Here is an 18445-nt window from a genome sequence, read left to right as displayed (position 1 = left end):
CCCCGCGCCCGCCCCGCCGCCATCTTGGGGCGCGGCCCCGCCCGCGCTCAGCTCTTCCTGCGCCGGGAGCCCTTGGCGCAGCCGCGGCCCAGCCACCCCCCGGCCCGGCCCGGCGGCCCCGGCTGCTCCCGCGGCGCCTCCTCGCTCCGCGGCGGCTCCTCGGCGCCCGGCGGCGGCGCCACCGGCTTCCGCGAGTGCGTCCCTTCCTCGCCGGGGCGCAGCGGCTCGGCCAGCGCGAAGATGGGGTCCCGCGCCCTGCGGAGAGAGGCGAGCGTGGGACGGCTGCCGGGCGGCCCCGGGCGGGCACCGCCGGGTGCGGGGCAGGGCCGCGGCGCTCACCGCTCGTAGCGCGGGATGTCCAGCCCCAGCTCCGCCATCACCAGCCGCATCACGTCGTCGCAGCGGCCGTGCAGCTTCAGGGCGGCCAGGTCGTCCTTGGGGGTCCACTGCAGGAGCGACAGCAGAGCCGCGGCTGCAGCACCTCCCGCACCCCGCCCCGGGCTGTCCCGCACCCTCCCACCCCGTGCCGAGGGCGCTCACCTGCAGGTTCACGATGTACAGCTTGGGACGCCGGGGCGGCGGCTTGCTCATGCACCAAAGGTGGGGGTATTTTTTCAGGACCTGTCACAAAACAGAGGTGCTGAGCACAGCCAACGGCCGCGGAACAGCGACCCGCATCGGCGAGAGGAAAAGGAATGTATTACCAGGAGGGGAAAGAGGGAGGAAGAGAGACTATCACAGATGGTGGGCGAATCCTGACACCAGAGTTTACAGTTGTCTGTTTGGGAGGAGACTGCTCAGCACCAAGGTGTAGCACCAAGAGGGAATGCTGCTAACAATCTTCACCGAGTCTCTAAAGTTACCTTTAAGCTGGAACCCAGACAAAGAATCACATCTGCTTTGCTCGCAGCTTCTGTTGCTGCTTCCCAGTTCAGGGGCTGCCTCAACGTCCCCTTCTCCCCAAAGTGGACGATTGTATCTCTCAACTGTGCCCCACACTTGTGGCACATCCTGCCAGTGTGATGCCTGTGCAGGGCTGTGCGCTCCGTCACGTCGAATATTCGCACATACTCTCTGTTGGGTGTACACGAAGTGCAGACCTGGCACGGGACGAAAGCAAAACCCTGTTACACCACCAGCATCCAGACTGTGGGAGGCCAGGAACCAGCCACTGCTCTCAGGAGAAAAGCACTTTCTGGGGACAACAAAGTGGAGGTGCTAGGAGGGATCATCAGGAATCAGATGCTAACTAGGGAAAGTTTGGAAAACCTCAGCCAGCAAGTGGAATTACAGGGAGCCTATGAGCTTTGCCATAGGAGGGATTTCAGAGGAGGCCTAAAGAAGCACAGACAGAAGCAGAAAGCTTTAGCAAGTACAGCGAGAGTCGGACAGAATGCTTCAGTTTGTGCTTGCTAGCTCATTCATCCCAAACCTGATGGCCTTAACTAAGCAAAGAGTAGCCCTTTTCCTAGTTCTTCTTGAGCTAGTGATAGATAAATAGCTTGTATTATTTCCCTGTGAAGACCCCAGGCAGTAACTTCACCCTGTTCTGGCCACTCACCTCTATGTACATGTTTCCATGAAGCTCGGATATTGCTGCTCGGGGCAACCCACTCCGCAGGTGCAGCCCATCACAGTTTTGAGACACCACATGCTGCACCTTGAGGAGAACAACACACTGAGCCAGTCACCACACACACACAGCACTGACTGTGTTACTCAAATGAGGTGTCTCAACACACACCAAATCACCCGGTGCAGGACGGATGGGAAATAAGGCAGCCTGGAGAACAGAGCTTTGTGAGAGCTCCTCCTGCCAGACAGCAGTATCAGTGAGCTGCCAGTGGTGCTGACGCTGTGGCCAGCCCAGCTTCACAAGATGCAAGCACACAGTGTGAAAGACAAGGCACAAGGGGAAAAGCTGCCAGGGCTACAGCTTGGAGCAAGCCCGAGGGACACTCAGCTGTATGTGAGCATGTGTGATCTATACACGTGGACGTGTAGCCACCTGAGTGAAAACAGGAGTTAGGCAGCCTCATGAAAAGCTTTTTTTCCCCTGGTGGGCTTTATTTACCATACACAGAGGAACAAAAGTGAGGCGCAGCAAAAGCATCTTACCAGGTTGTGCTTGTGCAGGCAGGCGATGCTCATGTGGGTGAGCGTGGGCTCTGCCTCACTCAGATCTGTGGCCCTGACAAGGAGCAAGGAAAAAAATAAAGTTGAATTGCCATTAATGTCTCCTTCAGCCTCAGCTTTCTGCCACACAGCTCGGAATTTGTCTTTTTACCTGATGCTCCTGCCTTTCTGCAGCAACGTCCATATGCCATTAGGGCCTCTGTAGTCTGGGATCGAAGCTGCCTGTGTCATCAGGGGAGAAAAAATGAGGCCTGGCAGCAGGTTCACACCCTTGTCCTCACACACATCAACCCGGTCGCACCCAGGACCTCCAGACACTCCTCACTGACAGGGGCTTTTTAATTCACTCCAAGGTTTCTAGAGCAGTGGTTCCCTAATTGCAGTAAAACCTTCATTTCATGTTCTTTCTTTCTTCAGCATCTCTTCTACCTTACAGCTCCCATTTTCACTCCCAGTATTTATTTTCTCCAATTTTACCATTATGGAGTCCCTCCAGAACTCCTTCTGATCCTTGGTATCGCCATTCCTTACACAGAACTTAATTTTTGAATCTTTCCTTACTTTCATTAGACTGATTTCTGGCAGCTCACACTCAGCAAAAAATACTCATAACATTATACACCCTGCCCAGAATCGTGCCCCGTATCAGCACAGACTGTAGAAAAGGGACAGAAAGTAGGGTTCCCATCTCAGGTATCAGTAAAGGTGACACATCACGTTAGGAGAGGAAGAGCCACTTCTTTCCCAGATTTCCACTTTCCCAGAGGCCATCACAGCATTTCTTGAGTGTCATTGCTAAGTTCCAGTAACACCAGCTGCTCCTGCTTGTCCATTAGCACAATGTTAATGAGTCAATTTGGTTTTAGGTTTTACACCAAAAGCAGTCAAAGACACTCAAGAATGGAGGCAGACTGGTGATCTTCCCATTTAAGCAGCACATTCCTCACATGCTCACAGAGGTGATGCAGCCTCAGAATCGCCTGGGCAGGAGGCATTAGCCCAGGATGCAAACTAACCACTGCCCTTGTCATGGTGTGTGTGCTCCCACCGCATCCCAGGCTCCAAACACGCACCATGCAGTCAGTCAGAAACCACAAAAATAGCCCAAACAACACTGCAACAGCCCTGCAGGAGCTCCCACAGCTCCAGCCACTCACCCCAAAGAAACCTACCGTACTGATCCCGGCTCCCGTGTAGATGACGAGGTGCTTGGCACTGCAGATGGCAGCAGCCAGCTCAGTGGCCTTTCTCCTTAACTCCTCTGGTTCGTCACATACCTGGAAAACACAACTGAGCAAGTTCACGTGTTTCTGAGATACGGTGAACTGTGGGGAGCAGAGCACTCTGCACGCTTGACAAGGGCCATCACCGTTACCAGAACTGACTTCCGAAGAAAAACAACCACAGAATCCCAAAACCTCAGGTTGGAAGTGACTTTATGGATCATCTGGGCCGACCTTCCCAGGCAAAGCATGACCTAGGCTAGCTGCCCCAGCACCCTGTCCAGCCAGATCTTAAGTGTCCAGTGCTGGGGAATCCACCACTTCCCTGTGGAGATCATACTAATGGCTGGCGGTTCTCCTTTCCTCCCGTGCCCAGCCAGGATCTCCCCAGGAATAACCTGTGCCCATCACCCCCCGTCTTTTCCATGCTGAAAAGAACACGTTCCTGCCCAAGGGGGTCCCGGATCGCAGCACACGCGGATCCATCTCCCGGTCCCGAGGCACGCGCCCGCACGGCTCTGGCAGCCCCGAAAGGGAGGGAACCGCGAGCGGAGCAGCGACGTTCCCGGTACCGCGGCTCCTCCCGCCGCAGCTCCAGCGCCCCCGCGCCGGCCCCGCCGCGCACCTCCTCCTGCCGCCGGCGCAGCCGCTCTCGCCGCTTGCGGCGCCGCTCCAGCTCCCGGACGATGTCGTCGCTCTCGCCCAGCACTTGGCACTCCTCGGGGCTCCGCTCCGCCGGCGGCTTCCTCCAGATGCGGGACACCTGCGCGGCACGGGAGGTCAGGGCGGCCGCGGGGCGGGGGCGGCCGGCGCCGGGCAGGGCCGTACCTGTCTCCGCCGGTCCCGCTGCTCCTCCTGCTGCAGGAGCTCGGCGCGCGCCGCCGCGGGAGAAAGAAAACACGACACCGTCACAGCAGGGAACCAAAGGGACAAGAACCGCCACGCCGGAACACTGTACACGAGAGGCCGCGGGACGGCCCCGGCACCGCCTGCAGAGACACAGGCGCCCGCGGGGAACCCGCGTGCCCCCCGCACCCACAGAGCGGCACCCCCGCACCGGCCCCTCCAGCCACGGCTTCGCACCCGCTCCCCAGAGCGCAGCGCTAACAGGGGGCGGAGCGGGGAGCGCTGCCGCCGGCTCTGCCCTCCTGGCTCTGGTTCTCGCTCCAGAGCGGCACAGTCTCACCAGCAGCAGTGCAGGACCAGGCCTCCAGCTGGGTTCAGAGCTCAGCTCTGGACAGGTCTGACCTCAGGCTGCCACCAGGAGGGACAGGGCTGGGGCTGACACCGCAAGCAACTGGAGGTCATCGCGTTTTGGAAGGTCTCACCTCTTCCAGGCACATCACCAGCTGGAAGACAAAGGTTAGAGCCCAGAGCTCCAAGTGCTGCTCAGCGTGTAGCCCAGCCAGTCGACAGCTGGGAAGTGGCATGCTTCAGCTCCGAGAAGCAGCCCAGGGCTGGGAGAGGGAAGCCTGGAGGCAATGTTCTAACCTGCTCCCTGTTCAGAAAGTTCTGGGACTGGGAAAACCTCTCAAAACAGCTCCTCCCTAAACTCCCAATCAGTCAGAGCAAAGCTGATCTTCTCCAGCAGGAAATGCCCACCAACTATCTGCTCCTCTCCTGCCACATTGCAGCTTCCATCAGTTTACCTGCTTCTCAGCCCTGAGGACAACAGTACCAGATCAGCTACGCGAAAAATGCATCAAACCCACCAAATACAGTAAACTGCCTCCCACAAGGCTGCAGCGTCACTTGTGCCATCCTGGCCTGTCCCCTCCACTCAGGAGACTCTAGGCAGCCAGGAGCTCACATGGACTTCACCCCCATGTCTTGCTTCTCTGCAACTACTCAGTAATCAGCTCAAAGCTTTGGGGAGGGCAGGGGGGATAAAGTATTTGAGGAAATGGAGCCTGGCCACAAACAGCTCCTCAGCTGTGTCGCGCAGCTCTGAGTGCTCCTCCAACACTCACAAGCAAGAGCTGTACCAGGCTGGGCAGTAACCAGGCCACAGCTCCATTTCCAGCACTACAGACACTCAGAACCGGCACTGTCCCCTGTCAGATAAGCCCCAAGAGCGACACAAGCTCTGACCGAAGGATCCAATTCCACAGTTAAATCCCTTGAGCCTCTTCCTAAACTTGGACAGTTCTCCCTTATGTTACTCCTCTGCCAGCTCTGCTGGAGAGAGGAGAGCACGGTTTCCCCATTCAGGTAACAGCGCTCCGGTGCCAGCTGCTCACACAGCACACCTCTGCAGGGACGTGTTTCTGGACAGGCATCACCAATAGCTACACCAGCCGTCCCTCAAGAACAGCAGCCCCTTTGCCAGTGTGCCAGAATCCTCCCGGAGAATGCAGAGATGCCAACTCCATCTCTCGGTTGAGCTTAGGGAAAACAACGGCAGCGAGAAAACGACAGTACACGGCGAAGGCAGCCACTGGCACCAGCACAGCACAGCGAGCTCAGAGAACAGAGAGCGCAACACGAGGGGACACGACGGAAGCCAACGAGGTCAAGAATAAGTCACTTTTGGTACAACTGCAAAAAGATATCAAACAGGACTTGCCTCTTTTTTTGTCTTTTTCTAAGTTTTATAAATAAAGTCTGATAACTCTTTATAAAAACTAACCTCAGAGCCACGGCGTGCGGGAGGTTCATGAGAAACTTTAAAATTATTTATTAACTTTTTACTAGCAAAGTCTCCGAGAATATTTCCCCATTCAGATGGTCAAATATTCTCACCCTCTCAGATAAAAAAGCTGACTATAAATACGCTCTCTTTTCTGTCTGATTTTAATTTTAAACTTAGATAATTTAATAACTCTTAAAATGATGTTTCTCTCTTTAAATAAAGGGCTATTTAACCACATAAACTGGTCGTGTAAACCATCACACTAGAGACACTTGATACCCTCAAAACACGGGAACAACTATTGAGTTTGGTCTTGTTCAGTGCAAGACATTAGGCACAAAACCGGCCTGCAGTCAACATGGTACCTTCCCTCCCTCCCTCCCTTGGGGTGCTCTGGCCCAGCGCTGGGGCAGAGGCAGGGGCACAGCAGCATCCTTCTGTCCACCACTGCTAGTTCACACAGCTAACGCCACGGACATCTGAGGGGAAACCCACTGTCAGGGCACAGAGGCACACCAAGAAAAGAATACAAACCTATTACACAGAACACCCCAACGGCAACTACAGGTACCAAATGAGACAAAAGCAGCAGGTTCAGGTGCCTGGCAGTCAGGCACCGAGATGCACCACCAGGAAGAGTAATGAAATAAAACCTTTGGAAGTGACTGAAAACTAGGGTTCCCAGCCCTGGGAAGAAAGCCTCCCTCCAGACCTTCCCCAGCCCTCCCATCGCCTGCCCTCAGCCACACTGCACAGACGTTCCTTGGCTACAAACCCAAGATCTCGCAGCTTGTCCCAAGGGCGCCCGAGGGCTGCAGATCACTGGGCGGGAGGCTCTGTCTGCACAGGACAAGGGACGCATCACCACTGCTCATACCAATCTGGACACAACAAAACAAAACTGGAGTGATCAGCAGGCCAGTCCTGCGCCAAGTAGAAGGAACCCGGACCCATCTGAGGAGGGTTTGTGCTTTGGGGGTTCCAGGCTGGTTTTGTGCCTAACTGCCCTGCACAGACAAGCTGAGGCAACTCTCGCTTCACTAAGACCGGGCGTCCGTTTTGGATTTCACTATCGTGATGACACTGGTAGTAGCGACCTTGCCAGGGATGAGGGGACCCATACTGGAGGTGAGAGGCCCCCGTGCAGGGGTCACAGGGCTCCGGGCCACGGTTCTGGCGAAGTTCTGGAGAGCCTCATATTTGGAGCGGAGAGCATCGAGTTCCATTTTCATGCTGGCGTTCTCTGATGCCAGCTTCTCCACTTCTTGCTGCAGCTCTGCCTTCTGCTTCTCCAGTTCCTCCTTCTGGGTAACACGCTTGACTCTGCAGCTGGCCGCGTAGCCCCGGTTCTTCAGCGTGCGCCGGCGCTGCTTCAGCTGGATGATCTCCTCCTTCGACAGGCCCCGCAGATGCTGATTCAGCTCCCGCACAGACATGGTCACCAGCTCCTCATCTGTCAAGCTGGTCCCATTCTCACCTGGCTCCCGCTTCACCTGGAAGAGATGGCGGCACACACTTGTGAAACCTAGAGCAGATGCACCCACCACCTGCAGCCCTCTATCCACCTGCCTTACCTTCAAGGCCTTGTTTCCTTTGTTGGGGGTCGTCATAACACGACAGCCTTGTCAAGCAGGTGCTGGAAGGGAAGAAAGTCAGGTTAGCCCCCCGGGACACAGCGGAGTCTGTGGCAGGGCCGCCCCTGGCAATGCAGCACATCCCACACCGCTCCCCGGAACACCCTCAACAAGCGCCCGCCTGAGCCGGACTGAAAGCGGCAGGTTCTGTCCCTAAGCAGGAACCGCTGCCCTTCCAACCCCCTCCCACAGAGGCTTTGGGCAATGCCGGTTTCTCCCTTGGGGTGGGGGAAATTAAAACACGAGGAGGAGCTTGAGTACACGGAAGCCATGAGTATCTAAAAATAGCCTGGCAGCAGCGGCCGGGTCCGGGCTCGCTGCTCAGGGCCAGTCACGCTGACTCAGCGTCACTGGCACCGTGGCCTCCCGCTGCCAGCCGCAGCCCTGGTGCTCCGCTCGCCCTTCCAGCTCCAGAACCGCCCCAGGACACGAGTCCCACCAGCCCATAGGTGCCCCCAGGGATGCAGCCAGTGCAGTTCAGCAAGGAGCACAACACAGCTCACTGGGCATCCTGCGGGAGAGGGGAACACCACTGCTGTGCTCACAGCTCTCCAAACGTCTTGTGCTCCCCAGGAAAGCCAGCACACCCAGGTTCCAGTCAAAGCTCTGCACCCAACCTTTCCCAAGGAACAGAACAACCTGACACTGCAGCACAAAGGAGCGCTTGGGCACACTGGAATCCCATCACAGTCTTGGGCCAGTGCGGCAGCAGCATTCCCCTTCTCCCACTCACACAAAACTGAGCCCAGCTGTTGATCTCTTCTGCGAGAGAGTCCCTGTTGGTCCCAGAACCACCTTCTCCTTCCATTAGCTTCAGAGCCAAGGTACGCTCATAAGGAAGCAAGGGCAACCAAAAAAAGAGAACAGACTCCTTCACTGCCCCAGGACTTCAGAGTCAGTGACAGCAAACCCCCCAGGCCTGCTCCCACAGTAACTCCAAACAGGCTCCCGTTTCTGTCCCTGCATACCTGCTCCCCTCAGGCTGTAGTTCAGAGGGCTACTGCACTGCCCAATGAATGAATCCCTCAGACATTGCTCAACCAACATGGCTGTGCCTCGGGCAGCCAGAACCGCACAGCTCCCTGGGAGGCAAGCACAGCCTACAAACACTTCTGTCCCTTTTGTCTCTTCAGTGCCCAACAGTCAACAACAATTTAGTTTGCCACCGCTCTGCTAAGTGTAGGAGGCACTGATACACGGTTATAGCCAAAACAACAGATGCACAAGTCAGCAAATATGGATTTGTGCTCTTCCAGCAGCTGTGACACAGACTCCCGCAGTGCATCTACCACCTATTAGAGGTGAATGGGGTCAGCATTCCCCAGGGCACCGGCAGAGCTGTTCCCAAAGCCTCCAGCCTTCCTGGAGGCAGGCTATTTATACCCAGAGGACAACGCTCCTCGATATGAGATGTATGCTAGAACCTGGCAGTGCTGGCACAGGAAGGGTCACTTTGCCGCCCAGAGGAGGTAGCTGCAGAGAGGCAGCTAACACAGGGCAGACGGCACACAGCCAGCTGCTTTGTAGACCTGATTCTTCGCTCTTTCCCATTCTGTGGCATTTCCTCTGCTCCTACGGGGCAAATGACACCGCTGCTGGGAAAAGGGGCGAAGGCAGGGAATACCTGGGAGACCAACAATGCCATCCCTGCAGCACCTCTGGCGCGCACAGGAAGCCAGGGCAGGCAGGGGCAGGGGACCTGCCCTGGAGCACTAAGGAATTTCCAGGCGCTTGGCACGCGCTCAACGACCTTCACTACAGCAAAGCTGAAATAAAACAAACACGGAGACAAAGGCGCTGCACCGGGCAGGGCAGTCCGGCAGCTCGCAGACGGGACACCCGAGAGCTGGCAGCAAGACGAGAGCGCAGACTTGGCCTGGCTCTTCGGAGTGCGGCCGGGTGAGCTCCTGAGGGCTTCCCAGAGAGAGCCGCGGGAAGGCGCCGAAGGAAACGCAGCCTCAACGCGCTCCCGCAGGCTCAGCCGACGCGCGGCCACCGCCGCCGGGCGCCGCTCGGACCCGCCCGCACCGCGCATGAGCCAGCGCCGTTCCCCACATTCCCGGCATCAGCGCCCCGCCACGAGCCCCGTGTAAACACGCTGACGTCACCCGCTCCGCCGCACGGCGCTGGCGGGAGGGAGGCCCCGCCGCGGGGACCCGGGCAGGGGCGCGCCCCGAGCGGCCCCGCAGCGCGGTGTGCCCGGGGCTGCCGCGCCGCGGCTCTCCCGGTGCGTTTCCGGCTCCGTTTACGCACGGGAGCTCCCGCAGCTCCCCCGGTAACCCAGGCGCGTTGGGTGACTCCCCCAGTTACACACAAAGCCAGGGCTGGGCCTGCCCCGTGCACCCCCCCCCCAGGAGTCTCTGGTGAGCTCACATCCGACCCAGGCCATTTGGACAGCCAATCTTCCATAAAGGAATCTGCCCACCCAGCCGGATTTAGCCACTTACACAGATAAAGGGAAGAGCTGGCTCCCGGAGAGCCCTTCCAGCCTTTGGCAGTGCCTTCCTCTAACCTCACAGCTCAAACATCACATACCGTGGTCAGAAACATCCCCAGCTCTGGAGAGCAAGACCCCCAGGGCACACTGACGCTCTGTGTCAGTCTGGCGCCACAGCCTGTTCCGCAGTCCCACCAAAGGGGCTTTGCTTCCCACCACACAGGGGATCTGCTCAGCTCCAAGGAGGCTGTACCGAGCAGACCCACAGCCCCAGCCCGTTCCCTGCACCCACCGTAGCCTCTGGCAGGGCACGAGGCACAGGCCCCTCCAGGATGCAGGCCAGAACCTCGGAACCGCATCACCTCAGCCACCAGCCCTCTCCCAGGCGGCATCAGCTACACCGTGATGGGTGCTGGAGTGATGGAGCATGTCCTGTGACCAAGCCCCTGCGCAGGGAAAGGAGCTCGACACCTCCGTGACTCGCCCCCCTCTCCAGACCCTCCTTTGCCTGCCCACCTCCCAGAGGCGCACCCAACGAGAGGGAAGCCAGCGGCGCGGCCGGGGAAGGAAGCCGGTCACTGAGGAAGCCCCGCCCGGGACCCGCCAAGAGCCGCCGCCCGGAGTGGGGGAGCTGAGAGGCCGGAGGAGCAGCGGGCGCGGGAGAGGCGGGCCCCGGCCGCCGGGCCGCAGAGTGCACGGGACCGGGAAGGGCGGGGCGGGACGCGCCCGAGGTGCTCGCTGTCGGCCCCACGCACCTGTTGCTCGGCCGCGGGGCGGGGAACCGGGCGGGGCAGCGGACAGGGGCGGGCAGCGCCGGGCGGTCACGGCCCCGGAACCCCGCCGTGAGTCAGCGGCCACGGCCCCGCGGTACACTCGCCAACCGGCGGCGGCCCGGCCGCCATCCCGGGCCCGCCGCGCCCGCCCCGCCCCGGCCCGCCCCCGGAGACCGGCCCGCCCCCCCCACCCGGTGCGAGGGCCGCGCCCGCCGCCCGAGCCGCGCCCTCCGGTCTCACCTCCTCACGGGGCCGCCGGGGCCGGGCCGGGCGGGGAGGCCGCGCTGGGGGGGACCGGGACGCCGCGAGCCGCCGCCGCTGCCGCCGCTCACGGACGCGTCACGTGATATTTGGGTCACGTGGCTCCATTCATGAAGCGCCCGACGCAACCGCCCCGGGCCTTAAGGGGGCCGCGCCTTAAAGGGGCGGCGGCGGCGGTGACCGGCGGTGCTTCATGGCCTGACCGGTGCCGGCTCCCCCCGCCAAGGCCCCGGTGGGCCTCCCGGCCTCTCTGGTGCAGCCTCCGGCCTTCCGCGGCGAAACCGGCTCCTCGGCTGCACCCGCAGCATCCTGGAGCTGCTGAACCTGCCGGAGCAGCAGGCGGGCCCCAGCGGAGGCACTGACCAAGCAGCGTGCTTTGCAGCAGCCCCCCTGCTCCGGGCCAAGCGCCAACACCGGGGCTGGCTCCTACTCCCCGGGGTCAGGACCCGCTGCTCAGGGTGGTCCCAGCTCTGCTCCCGTCACGGTGGGTCCATAACGCAGGAATACTGCTGCCAGCTGAACTAACTGCTGTGCTAGAACAAAGCAGCGCTGGCAAGATGAGTGCAGCAGTGAAGGGCAAGTGGAACATCAGCAATGAAACTGGGAGTTAAGGCCACATCAATAGGCCCGGCCCTGGTCATTCAGAGCGGCACCGCTGTTCCCTGCTGTGCTCGGGACTTGTGAGCTCGAGCCCTGAGGGCTCCTTCCTGGACCTTGACAGGCTGGTGTCCCCTGCTGCTGACCAGCTCAGTCGTGGCTCTACAGCATCTAGGAAGCTCATCTATAGCTCTGCCTCACTGGGGGTACACAAGGGCAGCCCAGAAGCCTCTCTGCAGAGGGGTGGCCATCCCACCTTTTATTCTGCATCACACTTTATCAGATCAGCCAAATGGAATCCTTCTTCATTATTCCTCTTCATTTTCAGCTCCTGAGATGGGAATGGAGGAACATGCAGCACTCACTTGCCTCCATGGAATCTTTGTGCAGTGGCACCTCTAGAAAGCCTCAGCGGCTGGGATACTCAGCCCTTCCTCCTTCCCTTCTCTTGAATCCCTGAAAACTGTGAGCACAGGGCCCCAGAGCAGCTGTTGGGCTGTTACTCGGGAAGCACTGGTGACGAGCAGTGGGCTGATGTGCTCCCCTGCCCGCCCCTGGACAAACCATCTGCAGTCAGGTTGCCAGCACACCTTGAGCACACTCCCTCAGGCAGCAAGGACCCAGTGGGCACTGCCAGAGGCAAGAGATACACCCAGTCCAAACAGCTGGGGTTAGCCAGAGCTCTGTTGGAGCAGCAGTTTATTATGTTTAGAGGGAAGAGGAGCAACCATCTGTCATGCCTACAGGGTCAAACTCTTGCTACCAGCTCAGAGCCTAGCACTAAAACTGCTTTAGCATTACCAGCACCTTTGGCAGCCTCTGCATCCATACCAAAATGCTTTTCCTGAATCACCTGCATGAAGAAGTTTCAGCAACCAAGTGAAAAGGGAGCCCTCACTACCCCTTCCCTGCCCAACCGCCCAAGCAATGCTAGTAGCAAAGTAGGGACAGTGAGAGCAGCTCACGGTTCCCCACACCAGGACAGAGAGAAGGAGCAGTGCCAGAGAGAAAGAGTGTGTCCAGAGGTTCACACCATCTGTCTCAAAGTCAAGGCAGATGGAAGATGGGGCAGAGGCACTTTGGTCCCTTCCGAGAGGCGCTTTAGTGTGCAGCCTCCAACATAGTGCACAGCACTGCATCTTCATGGCAGCATCTGCTCTAGCTAATAAAGACAGTAAGAAGACACAGGCTCGGATAGCAGATGCAAGATAGGGTCTTGGAAACAAAAAGACATTCTGAAACCTCTTTAAAAATCCAATTAGAAGCCATCTCTGCATGGGACAACTCGAACACTGCCCGAGAAGTACCCAAGGCTTCTGAACAAACGATGCTCTTGATGAAGCTCTGAAGATGGCATCACCCCTGCCCAAGAGAGATCAGCAATGCCAGGGACAGTTTGCACCAACCCCACTACAAGTTAAAGACCCTCTTCTACAGCACTGCACCGTCCCACAGCTGCCAAGAGCCAGGCATGGCGGACACCAGCATTCAGAGCGAGCGTTCCCCTTAGACAAAAAGAAAGGGCACAGAGGAGACTGATATTCAGCACAGCCAGACTACAGCAGCCTGTTCAGTTCTTCTTGCTGCCGGGGTGCTTATTGTTGAACAGACTGACTTTGCTGGCAGATGCCAGTGACACAGAAGGAGACTCCAGCTTCACCTTATCCAGCAAAGTCTTCTTTATGGCTGCTGGGGAGATCTTCTCTTGGTCTGCCAAATGCTGCAGCTCCCTGCAATGGGGTGGTGGGAGAGTTAAGACATAGCAAGAGGAAGAGATGGGGAGCGTGCAGGGCAAGGCCCTCTGTAGGAGGCCCTGTAGGACCTCCCTGGTGCTGACCTTGTCCGGATGCAGGAAGCCTCCACAGCATTGATTAGGAGTGAGCGGAAGCCACCGCTCTCCAGGAAGTGCAGGGCATGGATGGTGGCTCCCCCGGGGGAGCAGACGTTGTCCTTTAGCTGCCCGGGATGCTGCTCAGATTCCAACAGCATCTTGGCAGCACCCTGAGGCAAGGAAGAGAAAACGGCTGCCAGAGCTGACCGAGAAACCCACCATCAAACACTCCTGCTCACCACTGTGGAGAGCAGCACCCAGCACTCACAGGGGCAAACGGAGCTCCCCTGACAGCCATTAGCAGGCTGCCAAAACACTTTTCAGAGCTGAAAAGCCTGCAGACAAGTCAGGGTTCCCCAAGCCCCAGCTCCCACAATACCACACACCAGCAGGGTGCTGCAGACCCTTCCTATGTCCCCTCACCGGGAACCTGTGTGCAGGCAAACCAAATCTGGGGCTCACAGTACATTTGGTAAGAGGACTGAAACCACTTCAAACCCATGATGCGCACAATGCTCTGCACAGAATCAAACATGTTCTGGAGAGGGAATACTGACCAGCAAAGCCTGTGCTCCAAGCCGAACAGCCAGCCTGCGAGGAAGACCCATTTTCACTCCCCCATCTGCCAGAGCATCCAGGGCAGTGAACGCCTGAGACCAGACAGAGGAAGAAGGTGAGTGAACGTCTCCACTTCAAGAGCGTCTCAGGGAGGAGAGAATCCAGGGCTCCAGGATCACACTAGGTCTGCTGTCGCTTACAGACTTCACTGTCTTCACTGCCTCCCCTTCACTGGCTGCCATGCCAAGCCTCCCTCCCGCTGCTTCCCACTCTGGAGCGGGTGGAATGGGAGACATTCAGCTCCTGTGTCATACTAACTGCAGGTCCATGTTTTGCAACATGGACACTGCACACTGGCTGTGGACTTCAGACTTATGCAACTGGTAACAGACTTCTGTTGTTGACCCGAGCTGGTTATAAACTGGACACCTGGATTACGTCTCATCGCTAACATGAGCAATGAGGAAAACAAGGAATGACAAACTGAAGCTGCATGGACCTTCCCTGCATGCAAAGCCCACTGCTATGCCCAGGCCTACCCCAAGTTGAGGAAGGAGCACATACATAAGCAGGGCCACTGCCACTGAGCCCTGTTACAGCATCAATCAGGTCCTCTTCCACCTCGGTGCAGAAGCCTACGCTGGCCATCAGCTGTTCCAAGAGCTTCCCATCCTCCACATCTGCGTGAGTCCCAGTGGCATAGACTGTAGCGCCTTCCCGGACAATGACAGGGGTGTTGGTCATGCACCTGATCACTTTTGGTGTGGGGCAGAAGGTAGAGAGTTTCTTAGGACAGAAAATCATTAGAGACAGAAAGAAAGAAGGAAAGAAAAGAAAGGAGAAAAATGAGGTTCAGTGCATATTTGGCATACCAAAGAAGCTATCTAGGGAGGGACTCTCCCCTGGCAAGAACACCACAAGCAAAGAGAAAAGAGACACTCCTGTATCCCAAATCCCCTGCTTTAAGCCACAGCCATGACCCACCTCTGCTGAGGGAAAGACCTGATATACCTCGTGTGACAGAGGAGCTGGCACAAAGCTCCTACAGCTTTTTCTGGTGGGGACCCAAAACAATCACCTGGCTGCAGCACCAGTTTAGCCCTGGGAAGCACGAGCATCTCCCGTCCTTCGCACACACTCCTGGGGGCCGGAGGAGCAGGACCAGTGCAAGGTCAGTTCCTGAGCACTGGGTGTCTGCTGTGGCTCCTGTCGGGGTACCCCGGCCCTCCCCATGCCCGCTCACCTTCTCGATGGAGCTGATGGTGACCCCGGCCGCGCAGGAGACGGGAGCTCGCCGTGATCTTGTGCGCGGCCAGGACCCCTGCGAACGGCACCGCGTCAGCCCCAGCGCCGTGCGCGCTCCCGGCCCTCCCCGCCCCGCCCCGCGCGCACCTGCTGCCGTGAAGCCCCTGGCCAGGGCGAGCGCGAGCTGTCCCGCGCCGATGAAGCCGACGCTCATGGCAGCGCTGCAGGGGGCGCTGTCCGCCCGCAGCAGCCGCCGGCCGGTGGCGCCCGCCCTTCTGGAAGCTTCGGGCGCCGCCGCTGGCTCCGGGCTGCCGCCGGGAGGGCCGTGCCGGGGGCGTCCCAGCAGGGCGGTGCCGCCGGCGGCGGGGGCCGCCTCCCTCCGCCTCCGGCGTGGCGCCAGCGCGGGGCGGGCCCGGCCCCTCCCCAGCCGCCGCCCCGGACATTCCTGGGATGCTCCGGCCCCGCGCGGTGGGCGCGGCCTCTCCCGTTCCTCACCGGGCCAGGCAGGTGTACGGGCTGCTCTAGGTGTCCCGCCTGCGCGGCCGCCCGGTGCGGGTGCCCGGCGGGTGCTCCCCGACTCCCCGGTAAAGCGGCCCTGGAGCGCTGCCGCAGTTCCTGCTCTGCAGCATCGGTCCCGCTGCCCGCGGATGTTCCGTGGGAAGCGGTTTCCCGGTGACCGGGCTCACGCACCGCGGCAGTGCTGCGCCCGCTCTCAGGGCCCGGCTGAGGGGACCCGGTAGTCTCAGCACAGCCTCTGCCAGAGCCGGGCACCCGGCAGCGCTGCTTCGGCTGGGGCTTTGCTCTTCTTTAGCTTTGTTGCTCCTTTATTGACAGAACAAAATCTCGGCGCAGCTCCTGTGGATGAGCGTCCCTGGACGCGGTGTTCTGGGGACACTGAGTCCCAGTCCACATGAAAACAAGGGGAAAAGAACCAACCCACCAACCCAGAACCCAGGAAAGAGTCAGGTTTATGTTATATAATCTCTGTTTCAGGTTGCGATGCTCTAGGACTCATCTAGATCGGATGCAGACCCAAGTCCGTAATCCCAAATGAGTGCACGTACATCTGACATTAGCTTAGAAACCAGGCGAGGGGATGGGTGTCTGTAGAGCCCCTTGTGTGGCCGCTTACCTGGTCAGGAGTTGTTAAAGGGGAAGAGAAGCTCTGAAAATAAAGGGTTTTTAAATTAACTGAATCGCGACAAAGTTGATTGTGAAAATCACATTAAGCAGATAGTGGCTGTGTCTGTCCTGGGTTGGGTAATCTCATAGTTTCCAATGGTTAGTGAGTGTTTTAACCACTGGAGCATGAGGTTTTGATTTTTTTTGGTAGTTTTTTTCTCCTAAGAGAGTGGATTGCTGTCCACACAATTATTTTTTTTTGCCATTTTGACCATGCTAACATTTTTTGCTCAGCCTTTGGCTGGCAGATGAGAAAGCTAAATCTGAACACACTGTTCTTGGCAATGACTTGTCTTTCCACTCCTCCAGTCAGTGGTATCATGATTTCCATGTTAAATTCTATTTCCTCCTTACTGTGAAGACAGTGAATTTTACCCCCACCATTCCCCACTTCCCTGTTTCTCTTGGACCTTTACATCCTCAGCACTGTGGAATTTGCATCAACCTGTGTCAGTAGTAGATTCTGCCATATTCCTGCTGGTCCTTCCTACTTGGTGCAGAATCTTCACAACAAAAAGCAAGTGAATCCACAGCTGGAAAAGATGTTGCTGGCTGAGGAGCTCCATGCAGGCTCTGCTGCCCCAAGGACTGGCAGTGCCGCAGGAGCTGCGATCACCTGCCTGCTTCCAAGCACTCTGTAGTAATAACAAATAAGTGGTTTCAAGCGACTACATGGTAACTGCTCCAGGCTCCTGGCGCAGGCAGTGGCTCTTTGTGCACTGCCTCCTCCTGTACAGATGGATTCATTTTCCCAAGCGATCATTTCCTAATTGTACAACCCCCCATTTGCTTTTGTGTATCTGTAGTACATAGTCTTGTGTCTTGCCCTAGAACAAGCTGGCTAGCCTCTTGTTGGACCATTATGTTCCAGACTTCCTGCCCTTAATGGGGATCACAGAAGAGAAAAACTCCCTTGGAAGGGCGTTCAGTGCGTTCCCTTCGTTCTAGATACTGATTCTTGACCCTTTTCAGGGGAATCGTAATTCCCACTGCTCCAGGCTGGTTATTACTGGGGGCAGAATTACCCAGCACAACCTGTCCAAGCAAATTTTTCCTTTGCTTGTCAAGCCCCATGCAGAGCACTGGTGCGAGGGAAGCTGCCTTCCTTCTTCCTGAGTGACTGCTACAGACAGCAGAGCCAGAGCCCTCGCCTGTCTTGTTTGGATACTCCTGGGGTTGCATTCAATCTCCATACAGCAAAATGAACTGAGCTGTGGTTTCAGCAGGGAGTAGAAGGGGCACTACTGATGGAAGAAAAGCTGTGTGAGAGCAGGATGACGCACACGGATCTCGGGAGGTGTGGTACCCATCTGCCATCCAGCTTTATTTTGGCTTGGTTAAGAACTAAGCCTTGCTCTGACACGCAGCTCCATGAGACTTGAACCAGGCCTGCGCAGGAACTGGGGCCACTCTGGTTCTCTCCGGGTCAGAAATGAAGTTCAAGGTCTGTGCTGTGCATTGTGGGGCTTAGAACAGTGTTCTGTCAGGGGTGGGTTGGAGAAACGCAGCTCATTGGTAACACGAGGAGCTGAGGAGCCCCAGCGCCCCATCAGCCCAGGAGCAACCCCGCTTGCTCCTGCTGTATCCAGGTTCTCTCCCTTCCCAGCCAGGCCCCCCCGGTTTGCTCTTCCTGCAGCACTGTGAGATCCATTCACCTCTCCCCCCCCACCCCCAGAATTCGCCTTTAAGCTTCCAGAAAAGAAATCGTGATTGTGCCATGGGGATAAAGGGACGGTGGCGGCTGAGCAGAGGGAGCACGCGCCAAGGTACCCCCAGTGCCACCCTCGGGCGGGGATGCAATGTACACATGGACACTGTGCAGCCTGGCTCTGTTCTGTGCCATTTCTTGGCAGCAGAGCCCGAATTTCACAAACATTCATCTCTCTAATGACTCAGTGTTTGCCAAATAGGAATATCCCACGTTTCCAACCCCCCC

General features: G+C 57.9%; 3 protein-coding genes across 7 annotated transcripts; all 3 read right to left on the bottom strand.

Moving 5' to 3' along the window:
* Position 1: 1 nt before the first annotated feature.
* On the bottom strand, positions 2-5120 carry SIRT7 (sirtuin 7). The gene is made up of 11 exons (XM_057405355.1): positions 5096-5120; positions 4188-4348; positions 3985-4122; positions 3309-3413; positions 2288-2358; positions 2119-2191; positions 1562-1660; positions 864-1100; positions 541-621; positions 340-446; positions 2-255 (listed from the first exon to the last, which is right to left on the bottom strand). The coding sequence occupies exons 1-11, from the start codon at positions 5118-5120 to the stop codon at positions 48-50; spliced, it is 1305 nt and encodes a 434-aa protein (XP_057261338.1). The 3' UTR covers positions 2-47.
* Positions 5121-6012: 892 nt separating this feature from the next.
* MAFG (MAF bZIP transcription factor G) lies at positions 6013-11233 on the bottom strand. Of its 5 annotated transcripts, none has more exons than XM_057405399.1 (3): positions 11076-11232; positions 7566-7627; positions 6013-7484 (listed from the first exon to the last, which is right to left on the bottom strand). In XM_057405399.1, the coding sequence occupies exons 2-3, from the start codon at positions 7599-7601 to the stop codon at positions 7032-7034; spliced, it is 489 nt and encodes a 162-aa protein (XP_057261382.1). In that variant the 5' UTR covers positions 7602-7627; positions 11076-11232; the 3' UTR covers positions 6013-7031. The 5 variants fall into 5 exon arrangements, with proteins under 5 accessions (XP_057261382.1, XP_057261384.1, XP_057261383.1 ...); XM_057405401.1 differs by lacking the exon at positions 11076-11232 and adding an exon at positions 10818-10841; XM_057405400.1 differs by lacking the exon at positions 11076-11232 and adding an exon at positions 10579-10714.
* A 1142-nt stretch (positions 11234-12375) lies between these two features.
* Positions 12376-15361, bottom strand: PYCR1 (pyrroline-5-carboxylate reductase 1; the record flags this gene model as incomplete). Its single annotated transcript, XM_057405390.1, has 5 exons — positions 12376-13423; positions 13531-13694; positions 14082-14174; positions 14647-14868; positions 15326-15361. Coding segments are annotated over 5 exons (675 nt in total), but the record flags the coding sequence as incomplete, so codon positions are not given.
* Between the last annotated feature and the right edge of the window lie 3084 nt (positions 15362-18445).

Source organism: Pezoporus wallicus, unplaced genomic scaffold (genome assembly GCF_028554395.1).
Source record: "Pezoporus wallicus isolate ANWC-B61680 ecotype Strahan unplaced genomic scaffold, APGP_CSIRO_Pwel_v1 contig_7750, whole genome shotgun sequence".
Classification (NCBI taxonomy): Eukaryota; Metazoa; Chordata; class Aves; order Psittaciformes; family Psittacidae; genus Pezoporus; species Pezoporus wallicus.
This window is presented reverse-complemented; position numbering and strand designations above follow the sequence as displayed.

What these genes read in the sequence shown, in the direction of transcription:
- SIRT7 (XM_057405355.1), bottom strand. Translation starts at nt 5,120, where the DNA reads ATGGCACAAGTGACGCTGCAGCCTT. An exon ending in CGGGAGCCGGGATCAGTACG is followed by an intron (nt 2,359 to 3,308) that starts GTAGGTTTCTTT and finishes CTGATGACACAG; the next exon opens with GCAGCTTCGATCCCAGACTA. An exon ending in GTCTGGGTTCCAGCTTAAAG is followed by an intron (nt 622 to 863) that starts GTAACTTTAGAG and finishes GTTTTGTGACAG; the next exon opens with GTCCTGAAAAAATACCCCCA.
- MAFG (XM_057405396.1), bottom strand. Translation starts at nt 7,601, where the DNA reads ATGACGACCCCCAACAAAGGAAACAAGGCCTTGAAGGTAAGGCAGGTG.